This window comes from Chiloscyllium plagiosum, unplaced genomic scaffold, assembly GCF_037043375.1.
Source record: "Chiloscyllium plagiosum isolate Xiang-an unplaced genomic scaffold, Cpla_swu_hap1 HiC_scaffold_37, whole genome shotgun sequence".
In the NCBI taxonomy this organism is placed as follows: Eukaryota; Metazoa; Chordata; class Chondrichthyes; order Orectolobiformes; family Hemiscylliidae; genus Chiloscyllium; species Chiloscyllium plagiosum.
Window position 1 is genome coordinate 27,972,378 of NW_028270175.1, and position 25,215 is coordinate 27,997,592.

The 25,215-nt window shown below is 47.7% G+C and overlaps 1 protein-coding gene across 7 annotated transcripts in view; it reads right to left on the reverse strand.

The window, feature by feature from the left end:
* LOC122540243 (kazrin-like) overlaps nt 1–25,215 on the reverse strand; it is a 719,824-nt gene that overhangs the window by 412,282 nt on the left and 282,327 nt on the right. For 6 of the 7 annotated variants that reach the window (XM_087980531.1, XM_087980530.1, XM_087980528.1 and 3 more), the window contains exon 3: nt 364–586. In XM_087980531.1, the coding sequence (XP_087836657.1) occupies nt 364–586 (223 nt within the window). Of the gene's footprint in view, nt 1–363; nt 587–942; nt 1,095–25,215 lie in introns of those variants that run through there. The other variant, XM_087980532.1, reaches the window with a different exon arrangement.

The window sequence follows — 25,215 nt, forward strand, 5'->3', positions numbered from 1 at the left end:
CCCCTCTCCTCTCTGCCCCTCTCTCTCTCTCTCTCTCTGCCCCCCCTCTCCCCCCCCTCCTTCTCTGCCCCCCCCCCTTCTCTGCCCCCCCCCTCTTTCCCCCCCCCCTCCCCTCTCTCTCTCCCCCCCCCCCTCTCTCTCTCCCTCTCTGCCCCCCCCTCCCTTCTCTGCCCCCCCCCTCCCCTCTCTCTCTCCCCCCCCCCTCCCCTCTCTCTCCCCCCCCTCCCCTCTCTCTCTCTCCCCCCCCCCCCCTCTCTCCCCCCCCCCTCTCTCTCTCTCCCCCCCCCTCTCTCTCTCTCCCCCCCCCTCTCTCTCTCTCCCCCCCCCCCCCTCTCTCTCTCTCCCCCCCCCCCCCCCGGTTACCTTCGCGGTTCTGTGCTGCCTTGCCGCTCTGGTTGTTGCTGTCGCTCCCGGTGCCGGTCCCGGTGCCGGTGCAGTCCCCTCCCGAGCTGAGCTCGGCCAGCCTCCGGCCGGTAGCGGTCAGCTCGGCTCTCAGGCTGCTCACTTCGCGGCTGGCCGCCTGCACAGCCCCGTCGATCCGGCCGGCCAGCTGCCTGTTCTCTTCCATAGTGCTCAGGATCTTAGTCTGTGGAGGAGGACATAGCTGTGTGAGGGAGGGAGGGAGGGAGGGGGTGCTCTCTGTCTCTGTCTGTGTCTGTGTGTGTGTGTGTGTGTGTGTCTGCAGTCCTGCTCCACTCCACACTCACTCACTCCATCAACACTCTCCCCTGGAGGCGACACCAGGCCCTTTAAATGGGCACTACCATCCCCAACCAGGGATGCCCAGGGATATATATAACCAAAATAAAATCAGCCCCCTTCCCCTCCTCCCTCTGTAGGAGTGTACCAGGCTCGAGGGGCACAGATTTAATTTAACCCACCCTTTCCCCCCCATTGCAACTTTCCTTCCCAATCTCTGTCTCAGTGGCCAAGTGTACTCACGTTTCCCCCTCTCTCGGTCTCTGTGCTGCTGTAATCGCTGGGAACACTGTTCCACACAGGCTGCCCCGCATTATGCGCTGGGCAAATTCATCCGGGGGCTCAGAGCGAAACTGGGCTCTGTCTCTGCACAAACACACACATCCATCCAGCTGCTCCCTGTTTGCCTCTCTCAGCCCCCTCCTGTCTGTACTCTGTTATTTCACCAGCCTCCTCTCTCTCTCCCCCCCCGTCTGGTTGCTGTGTGTCACCACTTAAACAGCACACAGCCCTCCTCACACACTCCTTGCTGCAGAGGGACACGCTGCCAGAACACACACTGTCGCCTTTTCCTCTCGCTAACCGGACCTGACCTGATTGATACGGACTCGGGTTCCTTTCCTTGCCTGGCTCATCCACCGCCTCTTCTCTACTTTCTATTTCCTTCCTCTGTTTGAATCTTGAGCAGGGAATGAGCCTCTGCCGTTTCCTGAACAGAGACACATCCCTGTGCTCTGTCCCAGAAATGACCAACTCCACTGCTCTGACTGACTGCGGTTTACCCGGACCGGGTTTGCTGGGGGGTGGGGGGCGGGTATACAGACAGCATCCAAGGCCGGTGGTCAATGGCAGTGGGAGAGAGATGGTCAGACACTCTGCTGGTACCAGGTAGAATTGTCTCCCTTATTCGCCAAGTCTCAAGCAGGACGGAGAGGGAAGGGGGGGGGGGGGGTTGATGCTGATGATGGTACAATAGGCCACAGAGCAATGTCAGCCCAGCTTCCCCCTTGGGATGACTGTAACGAAACTGCTGCATTTAGGTAGCTGCATTGGGCACTAGGACGTTGAGTAAATTTGAGGAGGAGATCGACAAGTTTCTAACTAGTAAAGGGTTACGGGGAGTGGACGGGAAATTGGAGTCGAGACAGAGGTGTCCACACCAACCCTCCGAAGAGTAACCCACCCAGACCCATTCCCCTATCCCATATTTACCCCGACTAACACTACGGGCAATTTAGCGTGGCCAATTCACCTGACCTGCACATCTTTGGACTGTGGGAGGAAACCCACGCAGACACGGGGAGAAGGTTAAAAACTCCACACAGACAGTCGCCCAAGGCTAGAATCGAACCCAGGTCCTTGGCGCTGTGAGGCAGCAGTGCTAACCACTGAGCCACCGTGCTGCCAAATATTAGCCATGATAGTACTAAACAGTGGAGCAGGCCTGGGGCAGCTGAATGGCCTCCTCTACTAAGGAGACAAACCAAAGAGCTGGGCTTTAATGGAGTTTCTGAGAAGGAGGAGAGATGGCCAGAGTGGGTGAGGATTCCAGATGGCTGGAGTTGCTGGTGGTGAAGTCACTGAGTTGGGAAGGTGATGGGCGAGGTGTGAGGAAGGCAGAGTTCAGAGAGGGCTAACGGGAGGTTGTAGGGAGGGTACAGGGTTTGAGAGAACTGCATTAGCCCTGCCTTGGATCTGCTCTGGAGGCAACATTCGTGTGTGGAGGGTGGGCGATGGAATGGACTACTGTGTGTCACTGTGTATCATGGGTACTGGCATAGGGTGGGCAGTGTCTAACCTGTCTACAGCTTTTGACAGGGTGGATCCTACCATCCTCCTGCAACACCTCAGCACCATTGTCTAGCTGGGTGGGACTCACTCACCCATGCTGACCTGGTCACCACACTACCAGAAGGACTCAGGTGTGTTGGAGAGGGCACAGAGAAGGTTTACCAGGATGTTGCCTGGTCTGGAGGGTTTTAGTTATGGGAGAGACTGGATAAACTCAGATTGTTTTCACTGGAAGGCTGAGGAGTGACCTGATAGAGGTCTACATGTTCATGAGAGACATAGAGAGCATGGATAGTCAGAGGGTTTTGCCCAGGGTGGGAAGATTAATATCAAGAGAGCACAGGTTCTAGGCGAGAGGGGGAAAGCTTATGGGAGTAGTGTGGGTAAAGCTTCTCACCCAGAGGATAGTGGGTGCCTGGAACTCACTGCCAGTGGACGTGGTGGAAGCAGGCACGTTGGCAATATTTAAGGATTATCCATTCTCTGCTATCCTATCCATAATGAAAGAAATGCCATTAATTGCTGTGTCCATGAAGTCACCTCAAATATCTGCTGTGGCTCAGTTGGTAGCCCTCTCACCTCTGACTCATAGCTCGAGTCCCACTTCAGGGCTGGAGCACTGAGATGTCTGTGCACTACCGTGGGAGAGCTACGCTGTTGGAGGTACTGTCTTTTAACAAGGCATTAAACCAAGGCATTACACACTCACAGGAATCCGATTCACGAGAGAAGAAGAAAAGGATAGCCAACTCCCATTCCTAGACGTGATGGTACAGAGAACACCAAACGGAGAATTCACTACAAGGGTATACAGGAAAGCCACACACACAGACCAAGTCCTAAACTATGAAAGTAACCACCCCAACACACACAAACGAAGCTGCATCAGGACACTATTCAAAAGGGCCACAACACACTGCAGTACACCAGGACTGCAAAAAGAAGAAGAGGAACACCTATACAAGGTATTCGCCAAAGACGGATACCCGCGCAACTTCATCAGCAGATGCCTAAGAGAAAGACCACGGAACGAGGACATACCACAACCAAAAGGACTAGCCACACTACCATACATCAGGAGCACCTCAGAACTGACAGCCAGACTACTGCGACCCCTAGGACTCATAACAGCACACAAACCAACAGCCACGCTCAGACAACAACTCACCAGAACGAAGGACCCGATACCCAACATGAGCAAAACTAATGTAGTGTACAAAATACCATGCAAGGACTGCACAAAACACTATATAGGACAAACAGGAAGACAGCTAACAATCCGCATTCATGAACATCAACTAGCCACGAAACGACACGACCAGCTATCCTTAGTAGCCACACACGCAGACAACAAGCAACATGAATTCGACTGGGACAACACTACTATCATAAGGCAAGCCAGACAGAGAACAGCCAGGGAATTCCTAGAGGCATGGCATTCATCCACAAACTCCATCAACAAACACTTCGACCTGGACCCAATATACCAACCACTACAGCGGACAGCTGAAACTGACAACCGGAAGCGGCAGGGACAGACCACTATAAACACCGGAGGAAACATCAAAGAAGCGCTTCGCAGGAGGCTCCCAAGCACTGATGATGTCGCCTAGCCAGGGGACGAAACGTTTGCAACAAAAACTTCCAGATCGGCGAACAGAACCACAACAACATTAAACCAAGTGCCCAGCTGTTTGCTCGGGCGAATGTGACTGATTCCCATGGCCCCATTTTGAAGAACGTGAGGGAAGTACTCCCTGGTATCCTGGCTAATATTTGTCCTTCAGTCAGCATCACAAAAAAGCACAAATTAAATCAAGAACTGTGGACGCTGGAAATCTGAAACAGTTTGGAGGGATATGGGCCGGGTGCTGGCAGGTGGGACTAGATTGGGTTGGGATATCTGGTCGGCATGGACAGGTTGGACCAAAAGGTCTGTTTCCATGCTGTACATCTCTATGACTCTATTAAAGCAGAAATTACTGGAAAAGCTCAGCAGGTCTGGCAGCATGTGTGGAGAGAAACAACAGAGTCAATGTTTCGAATCAACTGACCTTTTTTTCAAAATCAGTGACTTTGCTTACTCTCTCCACACATGCTGCCAGACCTGCTGAGTTTTTCTGGCAGTTTCTGCTTTTGCCAGAGAAAAGGGGCTTTCTGAGTGTAGATTGGTTTCTGTGTTTCCTACATCACAATGGTGACCTTGTTGCATCAAAGTACTGGATGAGTTGGAAGGTGATTTGAGATGTTAGGTGTCTGTGAAAAATGTTATCTCAATGTTTTTCAGATCAAACCTTGGCCCCATTCTATTTCTCATCTGCAATATGTCCCACAGTAAGGTCGCCCAAACCCACATTTGCTGCCACATATATGTTGCCAACACGCAGCTCAATCTCACCTTCCCTGCCCCCAGCTTCTGAGGAGGAGTCACACTGAACCCGAAACTCCGTTTCTCTCTCCACAGAGGCTGCCACAGACAATGAGTTCCTACTCTTTTCTGAAATCAAACTTTAAACTGCCCCTGGTTTTTTGTATTTGATTTGATTTATTACTGCCACATGTACCCGGGCACAGTGAAAAGTTTTGTTTTGTGTGTGGTGCAGGCAGGTCACACCACACCAAGATCACAGGGTGATAGAACCAAGCGAGAGACGCAAAATTATGGCTACAAAGAAGGTGCACAGAAAGCAAGATTAAAGTTAGATTTCTGTAGGGATCTCTAACAGAAACAAGTTAAACAGTTAATCAAAACCCACAGAAGTAGAACAGAAACTTAATGAATTTAAATTGAAATAACGTCGTCTGGGTGATAATGCACTCCAGCACCTGTGGTGCCCAGTGGTCCCGAGAAGCCTGCACTCTGCCAGTGGGCATCGTGTGCCTACTCTCCAGGGACACCCGAGCGCAGATGTAACTGCGAAAGAAGGGCAGACAGTCAGGAACAGTGACCCAGTCCACCACCCGCTGCCTGGACCTGTTCATGGCTACTTTGGCCAGGCCCAGGAGCAGACTGTCCAAGCTGCCTGTCCCTCCCTGCCCAGGGTCCATGTTGTTAACAGGTGTGGGACTGAAGCGCAACCAAAAAAACAGAAAAGCAGCCTCTTTGATAAAATCAAACAGGGGCTAAGAAAGAAAATATTTGACATGAACATGGGAAACTGTTTCCTCCAGGCCACAGGAACCACATGTGGTCTGGCACCCAGTGAACTTACACAACCCACTGTTAAACAGGACTGCTACACACAGATCACCAATGCAAAGGGAAAGGAGCTCCTCATGAGAGCTGCCTGATCTTCTCCAGCACTTGCTGCTTTCACTTTGAACTCCACTACACCTCCCCTCATCCCTCTGCTGTCTCAAATCCGTCGGATGAACCGTCCAATATCCAATCCTGGAGCAGCAGACATTTCCTCCAATTAAATGCTGGAAAGATGGAAGTCACTGTCACAAGTCCACCCTCCGTCACTGCTGACTCCATCCCCCTCTCTGGCAACTCGCTGATTAACCTTGCTGTCATTCCTGTCTCCAGCCTGTCATGATTCCCACTGCCTACTTCCAGCCCTGCCTCAGCAATTTGGCTACTGAAGTCCACACCTTCGCCTTTGTCACCTCCAGGCTTGCTAATCTGAACATCCTACCCCCTCGTAAACACATACACACCCAAATCTCTGCTGCCTGTACAGTAATTCACACAGAGTCCAGCTCCATCATCAACCTCTATGCTTGCTGACCTACAGTACCTTGAGCAAGTTCCAGTCTACCTCTTCTTAAATCTCTGCATGTCTAAACCCATCCCTAACCTCGTCATCTCCTCCAGCCCAGCAACTCTTCAGAAACTCTATGCCCTTCCAATTATGGTCTCTTGAGCAACTCCAATATTATTCACCCACCATTGCCCTAGAGTTGCCTAGGTACCTTGTTGTGGCATCCCCTCCCTGCTCTTTCATCTCTCAGTACTCCTATAGGATGCTTCTTGAAATATCTTCTCTGGCCAGGTTCTCGCTCGCCCATTCTAATGTGCTCAGAGTCACTATCCTCTGTGCTTTTGCTATTCCATTAATGGATAGGAAACCAAAGAGGGATCCACATGATGGGCCAATGTCGGGCAAGTGACAGAGTGAATGTGACAATGGGAGGGAAAGGAGTTGGACTCAGCTGGGGCTGTGGGATGGCAGTGGGCAGCTCACTCTGCTCTTGGACGCCAGGGAGAAGAAGCCCACCCCTACACCAACTGCCCGCTCTTGTAGAGGGGGGGGGAGGTCTAAATCAGCCAAGTGCAGGAGGGGACCCCTTGCCCTCAGAAGCTGGTAGCCAGCCTGGGCAGCAGCTGTGCCCATGAGTAGGTGTTTCCTGGAGTGTGGGACAAAGATCCCAGCTGCCCCGGAAAGGGGGGCTGGGGGATTACAGGTGGGCAAGGACCCTCGAGCAGAGGGAAGGGAGTGTGGATGGAGAGGGGAGCGGGGCTGTGACATTTTGGGATTGGTGATGGTGGGGCATTGTCCTGAATGAGGTGCCCACCACCAGTTCCTTCTGCCCATTTTCATCCCGGTGATTAAAGAATTGCCTGCTCACAGTTCTCTGTGCTGGTTGTTTGTGATGTCAGCAGCAAATTATCCTGGTCAATAGATTGGCCAAAGTGTCTGACTGACCCACTGTTATTTACTTACACGTGGTGGCTGGGCTGCCAGTATTGCACTTGCCCACATTATATAATATGGGGTTCAGCTTGGGGGCAAGTGGGCAGGGAACACACACCTATGGCAACCCCTCCCCCCCCTCACTAAAAAGATGCAGGGTAGGTGCCTGTAAAATGCAGCTCTTACAGTCAGCCTCAGAGCCACTGAAATGGCCCATACTCACCAATCCATACACGCTTAATCTGCTCCCTGACACACTCACACAAACTCCTTCCTCCCATACACACACACACACACTCTCTCTCTCTCACACACACACAAAGGCTCACTCACACACACACAGACTAACCCCTCCCACACACACACACAAACCCCTCTCATATACACACACTCGCACTCACACACACAAACCCCTCCCATACACACATACAAACACACACAAAACCCTTCCATACACTCACACACACAAATCCCTCCCATATACACTTACACACACACAAACAAACCCCTTCCACACACACACATAAGCGCGCACACACAAACCCCTCCCACACACAACACAAACCCCTCCCATACACACTCACACAGACTAACCCTCCCATACACATACACACACATACTAAACTCCCCAATAAACACATAGACATACAACCTGCTCCCTCCCACACACACACAAACACACTAACCCCTTCTGACACACACAATTTGACAGACATGTCTATTGGGGGAGAAATTGGAGAACATCTGCCCACTGGCCCTGTACCCCGTGTGTGTCTGAAAAGAGGATGTGGGAAGAATTGGACTCCAGCAGCAGTAGCCCCTCCCCCTGTATCCCCACAATGTCAATGAGCAGGCTGACTGTCCGGGCCCCCTCCCCCTGTATCCCCACAATGTTAATGGGCAGACTGACTCTCCCTGCCCCCTCCCCCTGTAACCCCACAATGTTAATGGGCAGACTGACTCTCCGGGCCCCCTCCCCCTGTATCCCCACAATGTTAATGAGCAGGCTGACTCTCCGGGCCCCCTCCCCCTGTATCCCCACAATGTCAATGAGCAGGCTGACTCTCCCTGCCCCCTCCCCCTGTATCCCCACAATGTCAATAAGCAGGCTGACTGTCCTGGCCCCCTCTCCCTGTATCCCCACAATGTTAATGAGCAGGCTGACTGTCCGGGCCCCCTCCCCCTGTAACCCCACAATGTCAATGAGCAGGCTGACTGTCCGGGCCCCCTCCCCCTGTAACCCCACAATGTCAATGAGCAGGCTGACTGTCCGGGCCCCCTCCCCCTGTATCCCCACAATGTTAATGAGCAGGCTGACTCTCCAGGCCCCCTCCCCCTGTAACCCCACAATGTTAATGAGCAGGCTGACTGTCCGGGCCCCCTCCCCCTGTATCCCCACAATGTCAATGAGCAGGCTGACTGTCCTGGCCCCCTCCCCCTGTATCCCCACAATGTTAATGGGCAGGCTGATTGTCCGGGCCCCCTCCCCCTGTATCCCCACAATGTTAATGAGCAGGCTGACTCTCTGGGCCCCCTCCCCCTGTATCCCCACAATGTTAATGGGCAGGCTGGCTCTCTGGGCCCCCTCCCCCTGTATCCCCACAATGTTAATGGGCAGGCTGACTCTCTGGGCCCCCTCCCCCTTAATCCTCACAATGTTAATGAGCAGACTGACTCTCCGGGCGCCCTCCCCTTGTAACCCCACAATGTTAATGGGCAGGCTGACTCTCTGGGCCCCCTCCCCCTTAATCCTCACAATGTTAATGGGCAGGCTGACTCTCTGGGCCCCCTCCCCCTTAATCCTCACAATGTTAATGGGCAGGCTGACTCTCTGGGCCCCCTCCCCCTTAATCCTCACAATGTTAATGGGCAGTCTGACTCTCCGGGCGCCCTCCCCCTGTAACCCCACAATGTTAATGGGCAGGCTGACTCTCTGGGCCCCCTCCCCCTTAATCCTCACAATGTTAATGGGCAGTCTGACTCTCTGGGCCCCTGCATGGAGAGTGAGTATTGAGTGAAGTACAGGATGCTAGCTCCCCTCTGCATAGTGTGGGGTGGATCTGGAGCTGAAATCCCAGCTGTATGTACCCCCCGGGGTTTTACATTCCACGCAGATGGTGGCTAAATGAACAGAAAGCTGATTCTCCACCTGCAGAGGGCAGTGCCAATGCTGGTGGTGGGCAGTTGGGAATCTTCAAAGAACAAGGAACAATACTGCACAGGAACAGACCCTTCGGCCCATCAAACCCATGCCGATTCCATGTCCTTATTTGCACTTGCTACGTATTGCCCATGTACGGTTTCTACCCCTCTGCCTTAGACATTACTAACATGCCTGGTTCCACCAACTCCATTGGCAATGCATTCCAGGCACTCACTACTCACTGTGTGAAACATTTTCCCTGCATTTCTCCCCTAAACTTTCCCCCCTCTCCATCCTGGGAAAAGCCCTGTGCCTCTCCCCCCTTTCTATGCCTCTCATCATTTTTGAAGACATCTATCAGGTCACCCCTCAGTCTTCATCCTTCCAGTGAAAACAATCCAAGTTTATCCAACCTCTCCTACCCAAACTATCAACAGATTCATGGACATTTTGCCATGAATTACTTCACACAGTTTTGTGAATGAACCAGCAGACACGGCCTGCATGCCAGAAACAGAGTCACAGAGGTGTACAGCATGGAAACAGATCCTTCGGTCCACGCCGGCCAAATATCCGAAACTAACCTAGTCCCATTTGCCAGCATTTGGCTCATATCCCTCTAAACCCCTCCTAATCATATATCCATCCGGATGCCTTTTAAATGCTGTAATTGTACCAGCCTCCACCACTTCCTCTTCCATACATGTATCGCCCTCTGCGTGAAAAAGTTGCCCCTTAGAACCCTTTTAAATCTTTCCCTGCTCAGCCTAAACTAATGATCTCTAGTTTTGAACCCCTTCACCCTGGGGGAAAACACCTTGTCTATTCACTTATCCATGCCCCTCATAATTTTATAAACCTCTATAAGGTCACCCCTCAGCCTCTGACGCTCCAGGGAAAACAGCCCCAGCCTGTTCAGCCTCTCCCTGTAGCTCAAATCCTCCAACCCTGGCAACATCCTTGTAAAACTTTTCTGAACCCTTTCAAATTTCACAACATCATTCTGATAGGAAGGAGACCAGAGTTGAATGCAGTATCCAAAAGTGGCTGAATGTCTTGTACAGCTTGCAATGTGATTTCCCAACTCCTGTACTCAATGCACTGACCAATAAGAACAAGCATACCAAACAGCTTCTTCATTACCTTGTCAATCTGTGACTCCATTTTCAAGGAACTATGAACCTGCACTCCAAGGTCTCTTTGTCCAGCAACACTCGTGAGGACCTTATCATTAAGTGTATAAGTCTTGTCCTGATATGCCTTCCCAAAATGCAGCACCTCAATAAAAGTCCATCTGCCACTCCTCAGCCCATTGGCCCATCTGATCAAGATCCTGTTGTAATCTGAGGTAAACCTCTCTATCCACGAACCTCCAATTTGGATGCCATCTGCAAACGTACCAACCATTGAATATTTTTCAGGTAGAGATAGAACGATTCTCATTAAGCAGAGGGCTGAATGGTCAGCACAAGTAGGCAGCAATGCAAATGTGAAGACCCAGTCAGACCAACGGCATGAGTCAATTGAACACCCAAACCTTTCTCTTAATATCAATGTCAGTCTGCGTTGCGTTCACCACTGACTGAATGTAGGAAATGGAGGGAGTGAAATCTGCAGCATTCACAGTTGGTGGGGGCAATCTGGGATTTGGATAAGAGTTCGTTGTTTGTTGAATCTAAAGTGTGGGGGCACATTCGACAGGCAGTGAGAGGCAAACTCAGATTGAATCTGTGCTTTTTGGCAGGATCGATGCCAAAGACAGAACAAACATTGTGTAGTGACTGGGGAAACATGATCTGGATATTCAGTGCCAATTACCAACAATGAACCATCGAGGTGAAAGGGAAGGGCCAGAGGTTGGAGGCCATTGACAGGAACAACACTGGGGTTCATAAACTCTGAACAGAAAACAAATGAATGAAAGAGAGAAGGACCTTAAATTTATGGAGGGACGTTCATTTCCTGATCAGGATTCAAAGCAATTCACAGTCAATTAAACTGGTTCCAAGTGGAGTCACTGCTTTGCCAAAACACACAGGATAAAATTTGCACATTTTACATCACAAAAATACGGAAATGCATCAAATAATATTGTTTGTTCTGGTTGTGAGAGGGCAACGGAAAAAAATTACACACCGCAGTGTGTGGGGACAGTGTGAATATTTACACACTGAAGTGTGTGGGCACAGTGTGAATATTTACACGCCGCAGTGTGTGGGGACAGTGTGAATATTTACACACTGCAGTGTGTGGGGAGAGTGTGAATATTTACACACCACAGTGTGTGGGGACAGTGTGAATATTTACACACCGCAGTGTGTGGGGACAGTGTGAATATTTACACACCGCAGTGTGTGGGGACAGTGTGAATATTTACACACTGCAGTGTGTGGGGAGAGTGTGAATATTTACACACCGCAGTGTGTGGGGACAATGTGAATATTTACACACTGCAGTGTGTGCGGAGAGTGTGAATATTTACACACTGCAGTGTGTGGGGAGAGTGTGAATATTTACACACCGCAGTGTGTGGGCACAGTGTGAATATTTACACACTGCAGTGTGTGGGGACAGTGTGAATATTTACACACCGCAGTGTGTGGGGACAGTGTGAATATTTACACACCGCAGTGTGTGAGGACAGAGTGAATATTTACACACTGCAGTGTGTGGGGAGAGTGTGAATATTTACACACCGCAGTGTGTGGGGACAGTGTGAATATTTACACACTGCAGTGTGTGGGGAGAATGTAAATATTCACACTGTCCCCACACACTGCAGTGTGTAAATATTCACACTGTCCCCACACACTGCGTTTGTAAATATTCACACTGTCCCCACACACTGCAGTGAATATTTATATTTCCCTCCCCTCCCCTATCAGCTTTCCGTAGAGACCACTCCCTCCGCGACTCCCTTGTCAGATCCACACCCCCCACCGACCCAACCTCCACTCCCGGCACCTTCCCTTGCAACCGCAGGAGGTGCAACACTTGCGCCCACACCTCCCCCCTCACCTCTCTCCAAGGCCCCAAGGGAAACTTCCATATCCGCCACAGATTCACCTGCACCTCCACCCACATCATCTACTGCATCCGCTGCAGCCGGTGTGGCCTCCTCTATATTGGGGAGACAATACCGCCTACTTGCGGAGCGATTCAGAGAGCACCTCTGGGCCACCCGGACGAACCAACCCAACCAACCTGTGGCACAGCATTTCAACTCCCCCTCCCACTCCACCGAGGATATGCAGGTCATTGGACTCATCCACCGCCAAACCACAACAACCCGACGGTCGGAGGAGGAGCGTCTTATCTTCCGACTGGGAACCCTCCAACCGCAGGGGATGAACTTGGACTTCACCAGTTTCTTCATCCCCCCTCCCCCCACCTTGTCTCAGCCGAATCCCTCCAGCCCGGCACCGCCTTCCTGACCTGCAGTCTTCTTCTTGACCTCTCCGCCTCCATCCTACTCCGACCTATCACCCTCACCTTGACCTCTTTCCACCTATCACATTTCCAACTCCCATCCTCCAAGTCCCTCCTCCCTACCTTTTATCTTCTCCTGCTGAACACTCTCTGCTCATTCCTGAAGAAGGGCCTGTGCCCGAAACGTCGAATCTCCTGTTCCCTGGATGCTGCCTGACCTGCTGTGCTGTTCCAGCAATAAAGTTTCAACTTTGATCTCCAGCATCTGCAGACCTCACTTTCTCCTCGAATATTTACACACCGCAGTGTGTGGGGACAGTGTGAATATTTACACACGGCAGTGTGTGGGCACAGTGTGAATATTTACAAACCGCAGTGTGTGGGCACAGTGTGAATATTTACACACTGTAGTGTGTGGGGACACTGTGAATATTTACACACTGCAGTGTGTGGGGACAGTGTGAATATTTACAAACCGCAGTGTGTGGGGACAGTGTGAGTATTTACACACTGCAGTGTGTGGGGACAGTGTGAATATTTACAAACGCAGTGTGTGGGGACAGTGTGAATATTTACACACTGCAGTGTGTGGGGACAGTGTGAATATTTACACACCGCAGTGTGTGGGGACAGTGTGAATATTTACAAACCGCAGTGTGTGGGGACAGTGTGAATATTTACACACTGCAGTGTGTGGGGACAGTGTGAATATTTACACACCGCAGTGTGTGGGGACAGTGTGAATATTTACAAACCGCCGTGTGTGGGGACAGTGTGAATATTTACACACCGCAGTGTGTGGGGACAGTGTGAATATTTACACACTGTAGTGTGTGGGGACAGTGTGAATATTTACACACCATAGTGTGTGGGGACAGTGTGAATATTTACACACTGTAGTGTGTGGGGACAGTGTGAATATTTACACACCGCAGTGTGTGGGGTCAGTGTGAATATTTACACACTGCAGTGTGTGGGGACAGTGTGAATATTTACACACCGCAGTGTGTGGGGACAGTGTGAATATTTACAAACCGCAGTATGTGGGGACAGTGTGAATATTTAAACACCGCAGTGTGTGGGGACAGTGTGAATATTTACACACCGCAGTGTGTGGGGACAGTGTGAATATTTACACACCGCAGTGTGTGGGGACAGTGTGAATATTTACAAACCGCAGTGTGTGGGGACAGTGTGAATATTTACACACCGCAGTGTGTGGGGACAGTGTGAATATTTACACACCGCAGTGTGTGGGGACAGTGTGAATATTTACACACCGCAGTGTGTGGGACCAGTGTGAATATTTACAAACCGCAGTGTGTGGGGACAGTGTGAATATTTACACACTGTAGTGTGTGGGGACAGTGTGAATATTTACACACCATAGTGTGTGGGGACAGTGCGAATATTTACACACCACAGTGTGTGGGGACAATGTGAATATTTACACATCGCAGTGTGTGGGGACAGTGTGAATATTTACACGCTGCCGTGTGTGGGAAAAGTGTGAATATTTACAAACCGCAGTGTGTGGGTACAGTGTGAATATTTACACGCTGCCGTGTGTGGGAAAAGTGTGAATATTTACACACCGCAGTGTGTGGGGACAGTGTGAATATTTACACACTGTAGAGTGTGGGGACAGTGTGAATATTAACACACCGCAGTGTATGGGGACAGTGTGAATATTAACACACTGCAGTGTGTGCACACAGTGTGAATATTTACACACTGCAGTGTGTGGGGACAGAGTGAATATTTACACACTGTAGAGTGTGGGGACAGTGTGAATATTAACACACCGCAGTGTATGGGGACAGTGTGAATATTAACACACTGCAGTGTGTGCACACAGTGTGAATATTTACACACTGCAGTGTGTGGGGACAGAGTGAATATTTACACAGCGCAGTGTGTGGGGACAGTGTGAATATTTACACACTGCCATGTGTGGGAAAAGTGTGAATATTTACACACTACAGTGTGTGGGGACAGTGTGAATACTTAAACACCGCAGTGTGTGGAGACAGTGTGAATATTTACACACTGTAGTGTGAGGGGACAGTGTGAATATTTACACACCACAGTGTGTGGGCACAGTGTGAATATTTACACACTGCAGTGTGTGGGGGCAGTGTAAATATTTACACACTGCAATGTGTGGGGACAGTGTGAATATTTACACACCGCAGTGTGTGGTGACAGTTGAATATTTACACACCACAGTGTGTGTGGGGACAGTGTGAATCGTGACACACCGCAGTGTGTGGGGACAGTGTGAATATTTACACACCGCAGTGTGTGGGGACAGTGTGAATATTTACACACCGCAGTGTGTGAGGACAGTGTGAATATTTACACACTGTAGTGTGTGGGGACAGTGTGAATATTTACACACCGCAGTGTGTGGGGACAGTGTGAATATTTACACACCGCAGTCTGTGGGGACAGTGTGAATATTTACACACTGCAGTGTCTGGGGAGAGTGTGAATATTTACACACTGCAGTGTGTGGGGACAGTGTGAATATTTACACACGGCAGTGTGTGGGGACTGTATGAATATTTACACACTGTAGTGTGTGGGGACAGTGTGAGTATTTACACACTGCAGTGTGTGGGGACAGTGTGAATATTTACAAACGCAGTGTGTGGGGACAGTGTGAATATTTACACACTGCAGTGTGTGGGGACAGTGTGAATATTTACAACCGTAGTGTGTGGGGACAGTGTGAATCCTTACACACCGCAGTGTGTGGGGACAGTGTGAATACTTACACACCGCAGTGTGTGGGGACAGTGTGAATATTTACACACTGCAGTGTGTGGGGACAGTGTGAATATTTACACACTGCCGTGTGTGGGGACAGTGTGAATATTTACACACTGCAGTGTGTGGGGACAGTGTGAATATTTACACACCGCACTGTGTGGGGACAGTGTGAATATTTACAAACCGCAGTGTGTGGGGACAGTGTGAATATTTACACACTGTAGTGTGTGGGGACAGTGTGAATATTTACACACCATAGTGTGTGGGTGAGTGTGAATATTTACACACTGTAGTGTGTGGGGACAGTGTGAATATTTACACACCGCAGTGTGAATATTTACACACCGCAGTGTGTGGGGACAGTGTGAATATTTACACACCGCAGTGTGTGGGGACAGAGTGAAAATTTACAAACCGCAGTGTGTGGGGACAGTGTGAATATTTACACACTGCTTTGTGTGGGGACAGTGTGAATATTTAAACACCGCAGTGTGTGGGACCAGTGTGAATATTTACACACTGCTTTGTGTGGGGACAGTGTGAATATTTACAAACCGCAGTGTGTGGGGACAGTGTGAATATTTACACACTGCAGTGTGTGGGGACAGTGTGAATATTTACACAGTGTAGTGTGTGGGGACAGTGTGAATATTTACACACCGCAGTGTGTGGGCACAGTGTGAATATTTACACACTGTGGTGTGTGGGGACAGTGTGAATATTTACACACCGCAGTGTGTGGGCACAGTGTGAATATTTACAAACCGCAGTGTGTGGGGACAGTGTGAATATTTACAAACCGCAGTGTGTGGCACAGTGTGAATATTTACAAACCGCAGTGTGTGGGGACAGTGTGAATATTTACAAACCGCAGTGTGTGGGGACAGTGTGAATACTGACACACTGTGGTGTGTGGGGACAGTGTGAATATTTACAAACCGCAGTGTGTGGGGACAGTGTGAATATTTACAAACCGCAGTGTGTGGGGACAGTGTGAATATTTACAAACCGCAGTGTGTGGGGACAGTGTGAATATTTACAAACCGCAGTGTGTGGGGACAGTGTGAATATTTACAAACCGCAGTGTGTGGGGACAGTGTGAATACTGACACACTGTGGTGTGTGGGGACAGTGTGAATATTTACAAACCGCAGTGTGTGGGGACAGTGTGAATATTTACAAACCGCAGTGTGTGGCACAGTGTGAATATTTACACACTGCAGTGTGTGGGGGCAGTGTAAATATTTACACACCGCAGTGTGTGGTGACAGTTGAATATTTACACACTGCAGTGTGTGGGGACAGTGTGAATCGTGACACACCGCAGTGTGTGGGGACAGTGTGAATATTTACACACTGCAGTGTGTGGGGACAGTGTGAATATTTACACACCGCAGTGTGTGAGGACAGTGTGAATATTTACACACTGTAGTGTGTGGGGACAGTGTGAATATTTACACACCGCAGTGTGTGGGGACAGTGTGAATACTTACACACCACAGTGTGTGGGGACAGTGTGAATATTTACACACCACAGTCTGTGGGGACAGTGTGAATATTTACACACTGCAGTGTGTGGGGAGAGTGTGAATATTTACACACTGCCGTGTGTGGGGACAGTGTGAATATTTACACACGGCAGTGTGTGGGGACTGTGTGAATATTTACACACTGTAGTGTGTGGGGACAGTGTGAATATTTACACAGCGCAGTGTGTGGGGACAGTGTGAATATTTACACACTGCAGTGTGTGGGGACAGTGTGAATATTTACACACCGCAGTGTGTGGGGACAGTGTGAATATTTACAAACCGTAGTGTGTGGGGACAGTGTGAATACTTACACACCGCAGTGTGTGAGGACCGTGTGAATATTTACACACTGTAGTGTGTGGGGACAGTGTGAATATTTACACACCGCAGTGTGTGGGGACAGTGTGAATATTTACACACCGCAGTCTGTGGGGACAGTGTGAATATTTACACACTGCAGTGTGTGGGGAGAGTGTGAATATTTACACACTGCCGTGTGTGGGGACAGTGTGAATATTTACACACGGCAGTGTGTGGGGACTGTGTGAATATTTACACACTGTAGTGTGTGGGGACAGTGTGAATATTTACACACCGCAGTGTGTGGGGAGAGTGTGAATATTTACAAACCGCAGTGTGTGGGGACAGTGTGAGTATTTACACACTGCAGTGTGTGGGGACAGTGTGAATATTTACAAACGCAGTGTGTGGGGACAGTGTGAATATTTACACACTGCAGTGTGTGGGGACAGTGTGAATATTTACACACCGCAGTGTGTGGGGACAGTGTGAATATTTACAAACCGTAGTGTGTGGGGACAGTGTGAATACTTACACACCGCAGTGTGTGGGGACAGTGTGAATATTTACACACTGCAGTGTGTGGGGACAGTGTGAATATTTACACACTGCCGTGTGTGGGGACAGTGTGAATATTTACACACTGCAGTGTGTGGGGACAGTGTGAATATTTACACACCGCACTGTGTGGTGACAGTGTGAATATTTACAAACCGCAGTGTGTGGGGACAGTGTGAATATTTACACACTGTAGTGTGTGGGGACAGTGTGAATATTTACACACTGTAGTGTGTGGGGACAGTGTGAATATTTACACACCATAGTGTGTGGGGACAGTGTGAATATTTACACACCGCAGTGTGAATATTTACACACCGCAGTGTGTGGGGACAGTGTGAATATTTACACACCGCAGTGTGTGGGGACAGTGTGAAAATTTACAAACCGCAGTGTGTGGGGTCTGTGTGAATATTTACACACTGTGGTGTGTGGGGACAGTGTGAATATTTAAACACCGCAGTGTGTGGGGACAGTGTGAATATTTACAAACCGCAGTGTGTGGGGACAGTGTGAATATTTACACACAGCAGTGTGTGGGGACAGTGTGAATATTTACACACTGTAGTGTGTGGGGACAGTGTGAATATTTACACACCGCAGTGTGTGGGCACAGTGTGAATATTTACACTCCGCAGTGTGTGGGGTCAGTGTGAATATTTACACACCACAGTGTGTGGGGACAGTGTGAATATTTACACATCGCAGTGTGTGAGGACGGTGTGAATATTTACACACGGCAGTGTGTGGGTACAGTGTGAATATTTACACACTGCCGTGTGTGGGAAAAGTGTGAATATTTACACACCGCAGTGTGTGGGGACAGTGTGAATATTTACACACTGTAGTGTGTGGGGACAGTGTGAATATTAACACACCGCAGTGTATGGGGACAGTGTGAATATTAACACACTGCAGTGTGTGCACACAGTGTGAATATTTACACACTGCAGTGTGTGGGGAAAGTGTGAATATTTAAACACCGCAGTGTGTGGGGACAGTGTGAATATTTACACACTGCCGTGTGTGGGAAAAGTGTGAATATTTACACACTACAGTGTGTGGGGACAGTGTGAATATTTACACACCGCAGTGTGTGCAGACAGTGTGAATATTTACACACAGTAGTGTGAGGGGACAGTGTGAATATTTACACACCGCAGTGTATGGGCACAGTGTGAATATTTACACATCGCAGTGTGTGAGGACGGTGTGAATATTTACACACCGCAGTGTGTGGGTACAGTGTGAACATTTACACACTGCCGTGTGTGGGAAAAGTGTGAATATTTACACTCCGCAGTGTGTGGTGGCAGTGTAAATATTTACACACTGCAATGTGTGGGGACAGTGTGAATATTTACACACCGCAGTGTGTGGTGACAGTTGAATATTTACACACTGTAGTGTGTGGCGACAGTGGGAATATTTACACACCACAGTGTGTGTGGGGACAGTGTGAATCGTGACACACACTGCAGTGTGTGGGGACAGTGTGAATATTTACACACTGCAGTGTGTGGGGACAGTGTGAATATTTACACACCGCAGTGTGTGAGGACAGTGTGAATATTTACACACTGTAGTGTGTGGGGACACTGTGAATATTTACACACTGCAGTGTGTGGGGACAGTGTGAATATTTACACACCGCAGTGTGTGGGGTCAGTGTGAATATTTACACACCGCAGTGTGTGGGGACAGTGTGAATATTTACACACCGCAGTGTGTGGGGACAGTGTGAATATTTACACACCGCAGTGTGTGGGGACAGTGTGAATATTTTTTTTTATAGATATTTTTATTAGAAATTTAACATTTTTACAAGTTTACAAAAATAAACAAAACTCTCAGATATAAACATTGATATACAATTAGCTCAAATATACAATAGCCAAAATTTGACAACAAAAACAAAAAAAAAACAAAACAAAACAACAACAAAAAAAAACCCAAAAAAAAAACCACAAAAAAAAACAAACAGACAAAACTCAACTATCTACTAATCTAACCTACAACTAACCAGGGTGTATATTTAAGTCTCTTACATGCTCGGGATGTGTTAACATCAGATATGATAAAACCCGTATTCGTGCGGGATTCCTCCCCCGAGGGGCCGCGGACCAGCCAGGTTCGTAGTCTCAATTAAATAAAAGCCCTTGTTAGGATAGCCGAAATATCTGTATTTATGTAATTCAAAAAGGGCTGCCATATTTTATAAAATAGTTCGGTCTTTCGGTGCACCATATTTGTAAGGAAGTCAAGGGGAATACATTCCATAATTAGTCTGTGCCAATTTGAAAGTCCAGGGGGGCCCTCCGCCACCCAGTTCATCAAAATATTTTTCCTTGCACAGAAAGAAAGAATAGAAAATAGTCTCTTCCCGTACGTGTCCAGGGAGGGAAAGTTCGAAAAGCCCAAGAGGAGAGATACGGGGTCCACTTTTATTTCCGTTCCTAAAATTTCTGTCAGGGTACTTGCTACTTTAGTCCAATATCCACGGATCTTATGACAGGTCCATAAGCAATGTACAAGAGTGCCCACCTCTATTTTGCATTTAGGACACATTGGAGATGCTCCTGCCTTAAATTTTGCCAATCGAACCGGTGCTATATGGGCCCTATGAAGTATCTTCAGCTGGATAGCCTGGGTTCTGTTACAGATGGTAATTCTTCTAGCATTTTCCCAGATATCATTCCACGTTTCTGTGGAGATTTCTAGTCCCAGATCCTGATCCCATGTTTTAAGCAGATTATCCATATCTCCCGATACTTCATCATGTAGCAAATGATAAATATTACTGACGGAAGATACCCCCACTGGTCGTAGGACACTACATTCTCTATCGGATTTATAAAGACTATCTAATAACGTAGTCTTCTTCTGTATAAAATCTCGAATTTGGAAGTATCGAAAGAGGTCTCCATTGGGTAATCCGAATTTCTGACGCAGCTGTCCGAAAGACATCAGGACCCCATCTTTAAATAAATCCCCAAGACATGAGATACCCCTGGCTCTCCAGAGTTTAAAAGTGGCATCTGTTAACCCCGGTTGGAATCCCCATGCTCCCACTATCGGTGCATAGGGGGATGTTTTATGTGAATTACCCTCATTTTGCCGCATTATATTCCAAGCCTTGATTGTATTCAGTATTATGGGGTTTTTACAGTGATCTGTAATGATTTTCCTCTTGTCTGAGAATAAAAGGTTAATAAGTGGGTATTTTACTTGAGAAGCCTCGATGTCCAACCAGATTGATTGTGGATCAGACAAGACCCAATCAGCTATATAACTTAATAGGGAACTTAATTGATATTTCCTAAAATCTGGGAAGTCCAATCCACCCCTTGCCTGTGGAAGCTGTAGCTTCTTCAGCTTAATGAGGGGTCGCCTATGGTTCCAGATAAAGGAACTCAGCCAGCCGTATAATTTACATAAAGCTGTCCTCGGCAGCATCACCGGAAGCATTCTCATAGGATATAGGAGACGGGGCAGGATATTCATTTTGATTAATGCTATTCTACCCAGCCAGGAAATTGGCAGGTCTCCCCATCGCTGGAGGTCCTGCCTTATCCTTTCCAATAAATACACAAAATTAGCCTTATACAACTGACCAAATACTGGAGTAATAAAAATGCCTAAATATACGAAACCCTCCAGGGACCAGCGAAAGGGAAAAAGGGAACCGTCCGCTAAGCGGGGTATCACAGCAAGGCCACCCATTGGCATAGCTTCCGATTTTGAAAAATTAATTTTATAGCCTGAGAATGCACTAAATGTATTAATAACTTGGATTAAGCGAGGTATGGACATCAAAGGGTTACTGAGGAATAGAAGAACATCATCTGCATAAAGGGTAATTTTATGTTTACCTGTACCAATCCTTGGGGCCACTATGTTAGGATCAGCTCGTATAGCTTCTGCTAGTGGTTCAATTATTAGCGTGAATAACAATGGCGAGAGGGGACATCCCTGACGGCAGCCCCTACCCACACTGAAGCTATCCGAGCCTAATCCATTGGTAACCACAACTGCTTTGGGATCACTATACAATGTTGAGATCCATTTGGTAAACACCTGTCCAACACCAAACCTCTCCAATGTGTAAAACAAATATGACCATTCGACCCTATCAAATGCCTTTTCCGCGTCTAATGAAACCACTACTCCTGGTATCTTTCCCTGATGACAAGCTTGAATCATATTCAGAGCCCTTCTAACATTATTGGATGATCTACGGCCCTTAATAAACCCCGTCTGATCCTCCTTTATAATATGTGGCAGTATCCTTTCTAATCTCAGTGCTAACGTTTTAGAGAGGATTTTAAAATCTACATTTAGCAAGGATATTGGTCTGTATGATGTACAATCTTCTGGGTCCTTTCCTTTTTTGAGGATAAGAGAGATATTTGCCTCTTTCAGCGAAGGCGGGAGACAACCCTGACTATATGCATAGTTATACATGTCCATAAGTGGACCAACCAGTATTTCTGTAAATTCTTTATAGAATTCAGCTTGAAAGCCATCTGGGCCCGGCGTCTTACCATTTTGAAGGTGCCTAATTGCATCAACTATTTCTTGGGGTGTAAGAGGAGCATTTAGGACCGATACTTGTTCCGGAGTTAGGTCTGGAAAAGTCAAATTTTTAAAAAATGACTGCATCCTCTTCGCCCTATCTTCACAATCCTGTGATTTATATAACTCAGAATAGAATTTTCTAAAGGTCGCATTAATCTTTTTATGATCATGAGTCAAAATACCCGTACTTTCCTTAATAGACATAATCGTCTGAGGGGCCTTTTTTTTCTTTGCAAGAAATGCTAAGTATCTACCCGGTTTGTCGCCATATTCATATAATCTTTGCTTTGCAAATAATATTTCCCTCTTAGCCGTTTGAGTAAGTGTAGTATTTAGAGCTGTCCTAAGAGCTGTAATCCTTTGCAATTTAATAATAGAGGGTCTATCAGTGTATGCTGTTTCAGCCGCTTTTAAGCGGGCTTCAAGCAAACGCTGTTGTTCTCCTTTTAATTTCTTCTGGGTCGCTGAGTAGGAGATGATCAAGCCTCGCGTGTAAGCTTTGATGGTCTCCCACATCATTGACGGGTTGCTAGCTGTACCTGAATTAATTTCTAAAAAAGTTTTAAATTCTTGAGAGAAGTACTTTACAAATTTACTATCTTTCATTAAGAAGGGGTCCATACGCCAATGCCGAGGGGATGTCCCACTGTTCCTCGCCTTAGTTTCCATATATACAGCAGCGTGGTCAGAAATTGCTATATTACCTATTTTACAGGATGATATGGAATTTAAAAAAATTGAGGGGGCAAAAAACATATCAATTCTGGTATGACATTTATGTGGATTAGAGTAGAAAGAAAAATCTCTACCCTGTGGATGAAGACATCTCCATACATCTACTAATCCTAATTCTTTGTTCAGATCCATCAATTGTCTAGATCTGGGAGATACTCCTGCAGTACTCTTGGGAATCCTGTCTATTTCCGGATCCATAATACAATTAAAGTCTCCCCCTATAATTATATGACGGGCATCAAAAGCCATCAATTTTGAGAAGGCTTCTGTTATAAATTTAAAGGGGTGTGCCGGGGGGCAGTACAAATTTAAAATCCCATATTCCTCTCCATTTATGAGAGCTTTAATCAAGATATATCGTCCAGATTCGTCTTTTATCTGCTTTAGGATTTTGAAAGGGAAATTCTTCCGAACAAGAATAACAACTCCCCTGCTTTTTGAGCTAAAAGAAGAAAAAAAGGCCTGATCAAATCCGCCCTGTCGTAATTTCAAGTGTTCTTTATCTGACAGATGCGTCTCCTGTAGGAGAGCTATATCAACTCTTTCCTTCTTAAGATTTAATAATATTTTCTTCCTTTTAAGTGGCGAATTACTCCCTTTGACATTCCAGGTGCACCACTTAACCGATTGATCAACCATAATCCTCTGGGCCAATCCGAGATCCCTCGGGAGGGGGAACCCTATCCAGAACATCCCGAGCATGGAACATGTAAAATTTACAAAAATAAACCCTCTTTAATACACCCACAACAATACAGTAAAAAACTATTTCTAAATAAAAAAAATTATAAAACATATCTAAGTGGAGACTTTCCCCCTTGCAGTGTGAATATTTAAACACCGCAGTGTGTGGGGACAGTGTGAATATTTACAAACCGCAGTGTGTGGGACCAGTGTGAATATTTACACACTGTAGTGTGTGGGGACAGTGCGAATATTTACACACCGCAGTGTGTGGGCACAGTGTGAATATTTACACACCGTAGTGTGTGGGGACAGTGTGAATATTTACACACCACAGTGTGTGGGGACAGTGTGAATATTTACACACCGCAGTGTGTGGGGACAGTGTGAATATTTACACACCATAGTGTGTGGGGACAGTGTGAATATTTACACACTGCAATGTGTGGGGACAGTGTGAATATTTACACACTGTAGTGTGTGGGGACAGTGCGAATATTTACACACCGCAGTGTGTGGGCACAGTGTGAATATTTACACACCGCAGTGTGTGGGGACAGTGTGAATATTTACACACTACAGTGTGTGGGGACAGTGTGAATATTTACACATCGCAGTGTGTGAGGACGGTGTGAATATTTACACATGGCAGTGTGTGGGTACAGTGTGAATATTTACACACTGCCGTGTGTGGGAAAAGTGTGAATATTTACACACCGCAGTGTGTGGGGACAGTGTGAATATTTACACACTGTAGTGTGTGGGGACAGTGTGAATATTAACACACCGCAGTGTATGGGGACAGTGTGAATATTAACACACTGCAGTGTGTGCACACAGTGTGAATATTTACACACTGCAGTGTGTGGGGACAGTGTGAATATTTACACAGCGCAGTGTGTGGGGACAGTGTGAATATTTACACAATGCCGTGTGTGGGAAAAGTGTGAATATTTACACACTACAGTGTGTGGGGACAGTGTGAATATTTACACACTGCAGTGTGTGGGGGCAGTGTAAATATTTACACACTGTAGTGTGAGGGGACAGTGTGAATATTTACACACCACAGTGTGTGGGCACAGTGTGAATATTTACACACTGCAGTGTGTGGGGGCAGTGTAAATATTTACACACTGCAATGTGTGGGGACAGTGTGAATATTTACACACCGCAGTGTGTGGTGACAGTTGAATATTTAATCACTGCAGTGTGTGGGGACAGTGTGAATATTTACATCACTGTAGTGTGTGGGGACAGTGGGAATATTTACACACTGCAGTGTGTGGGGACAGTGTGAATATTTACACACTGCAGTGTGTGGGGACAGTGTGAATATTTACACACTGCAGTG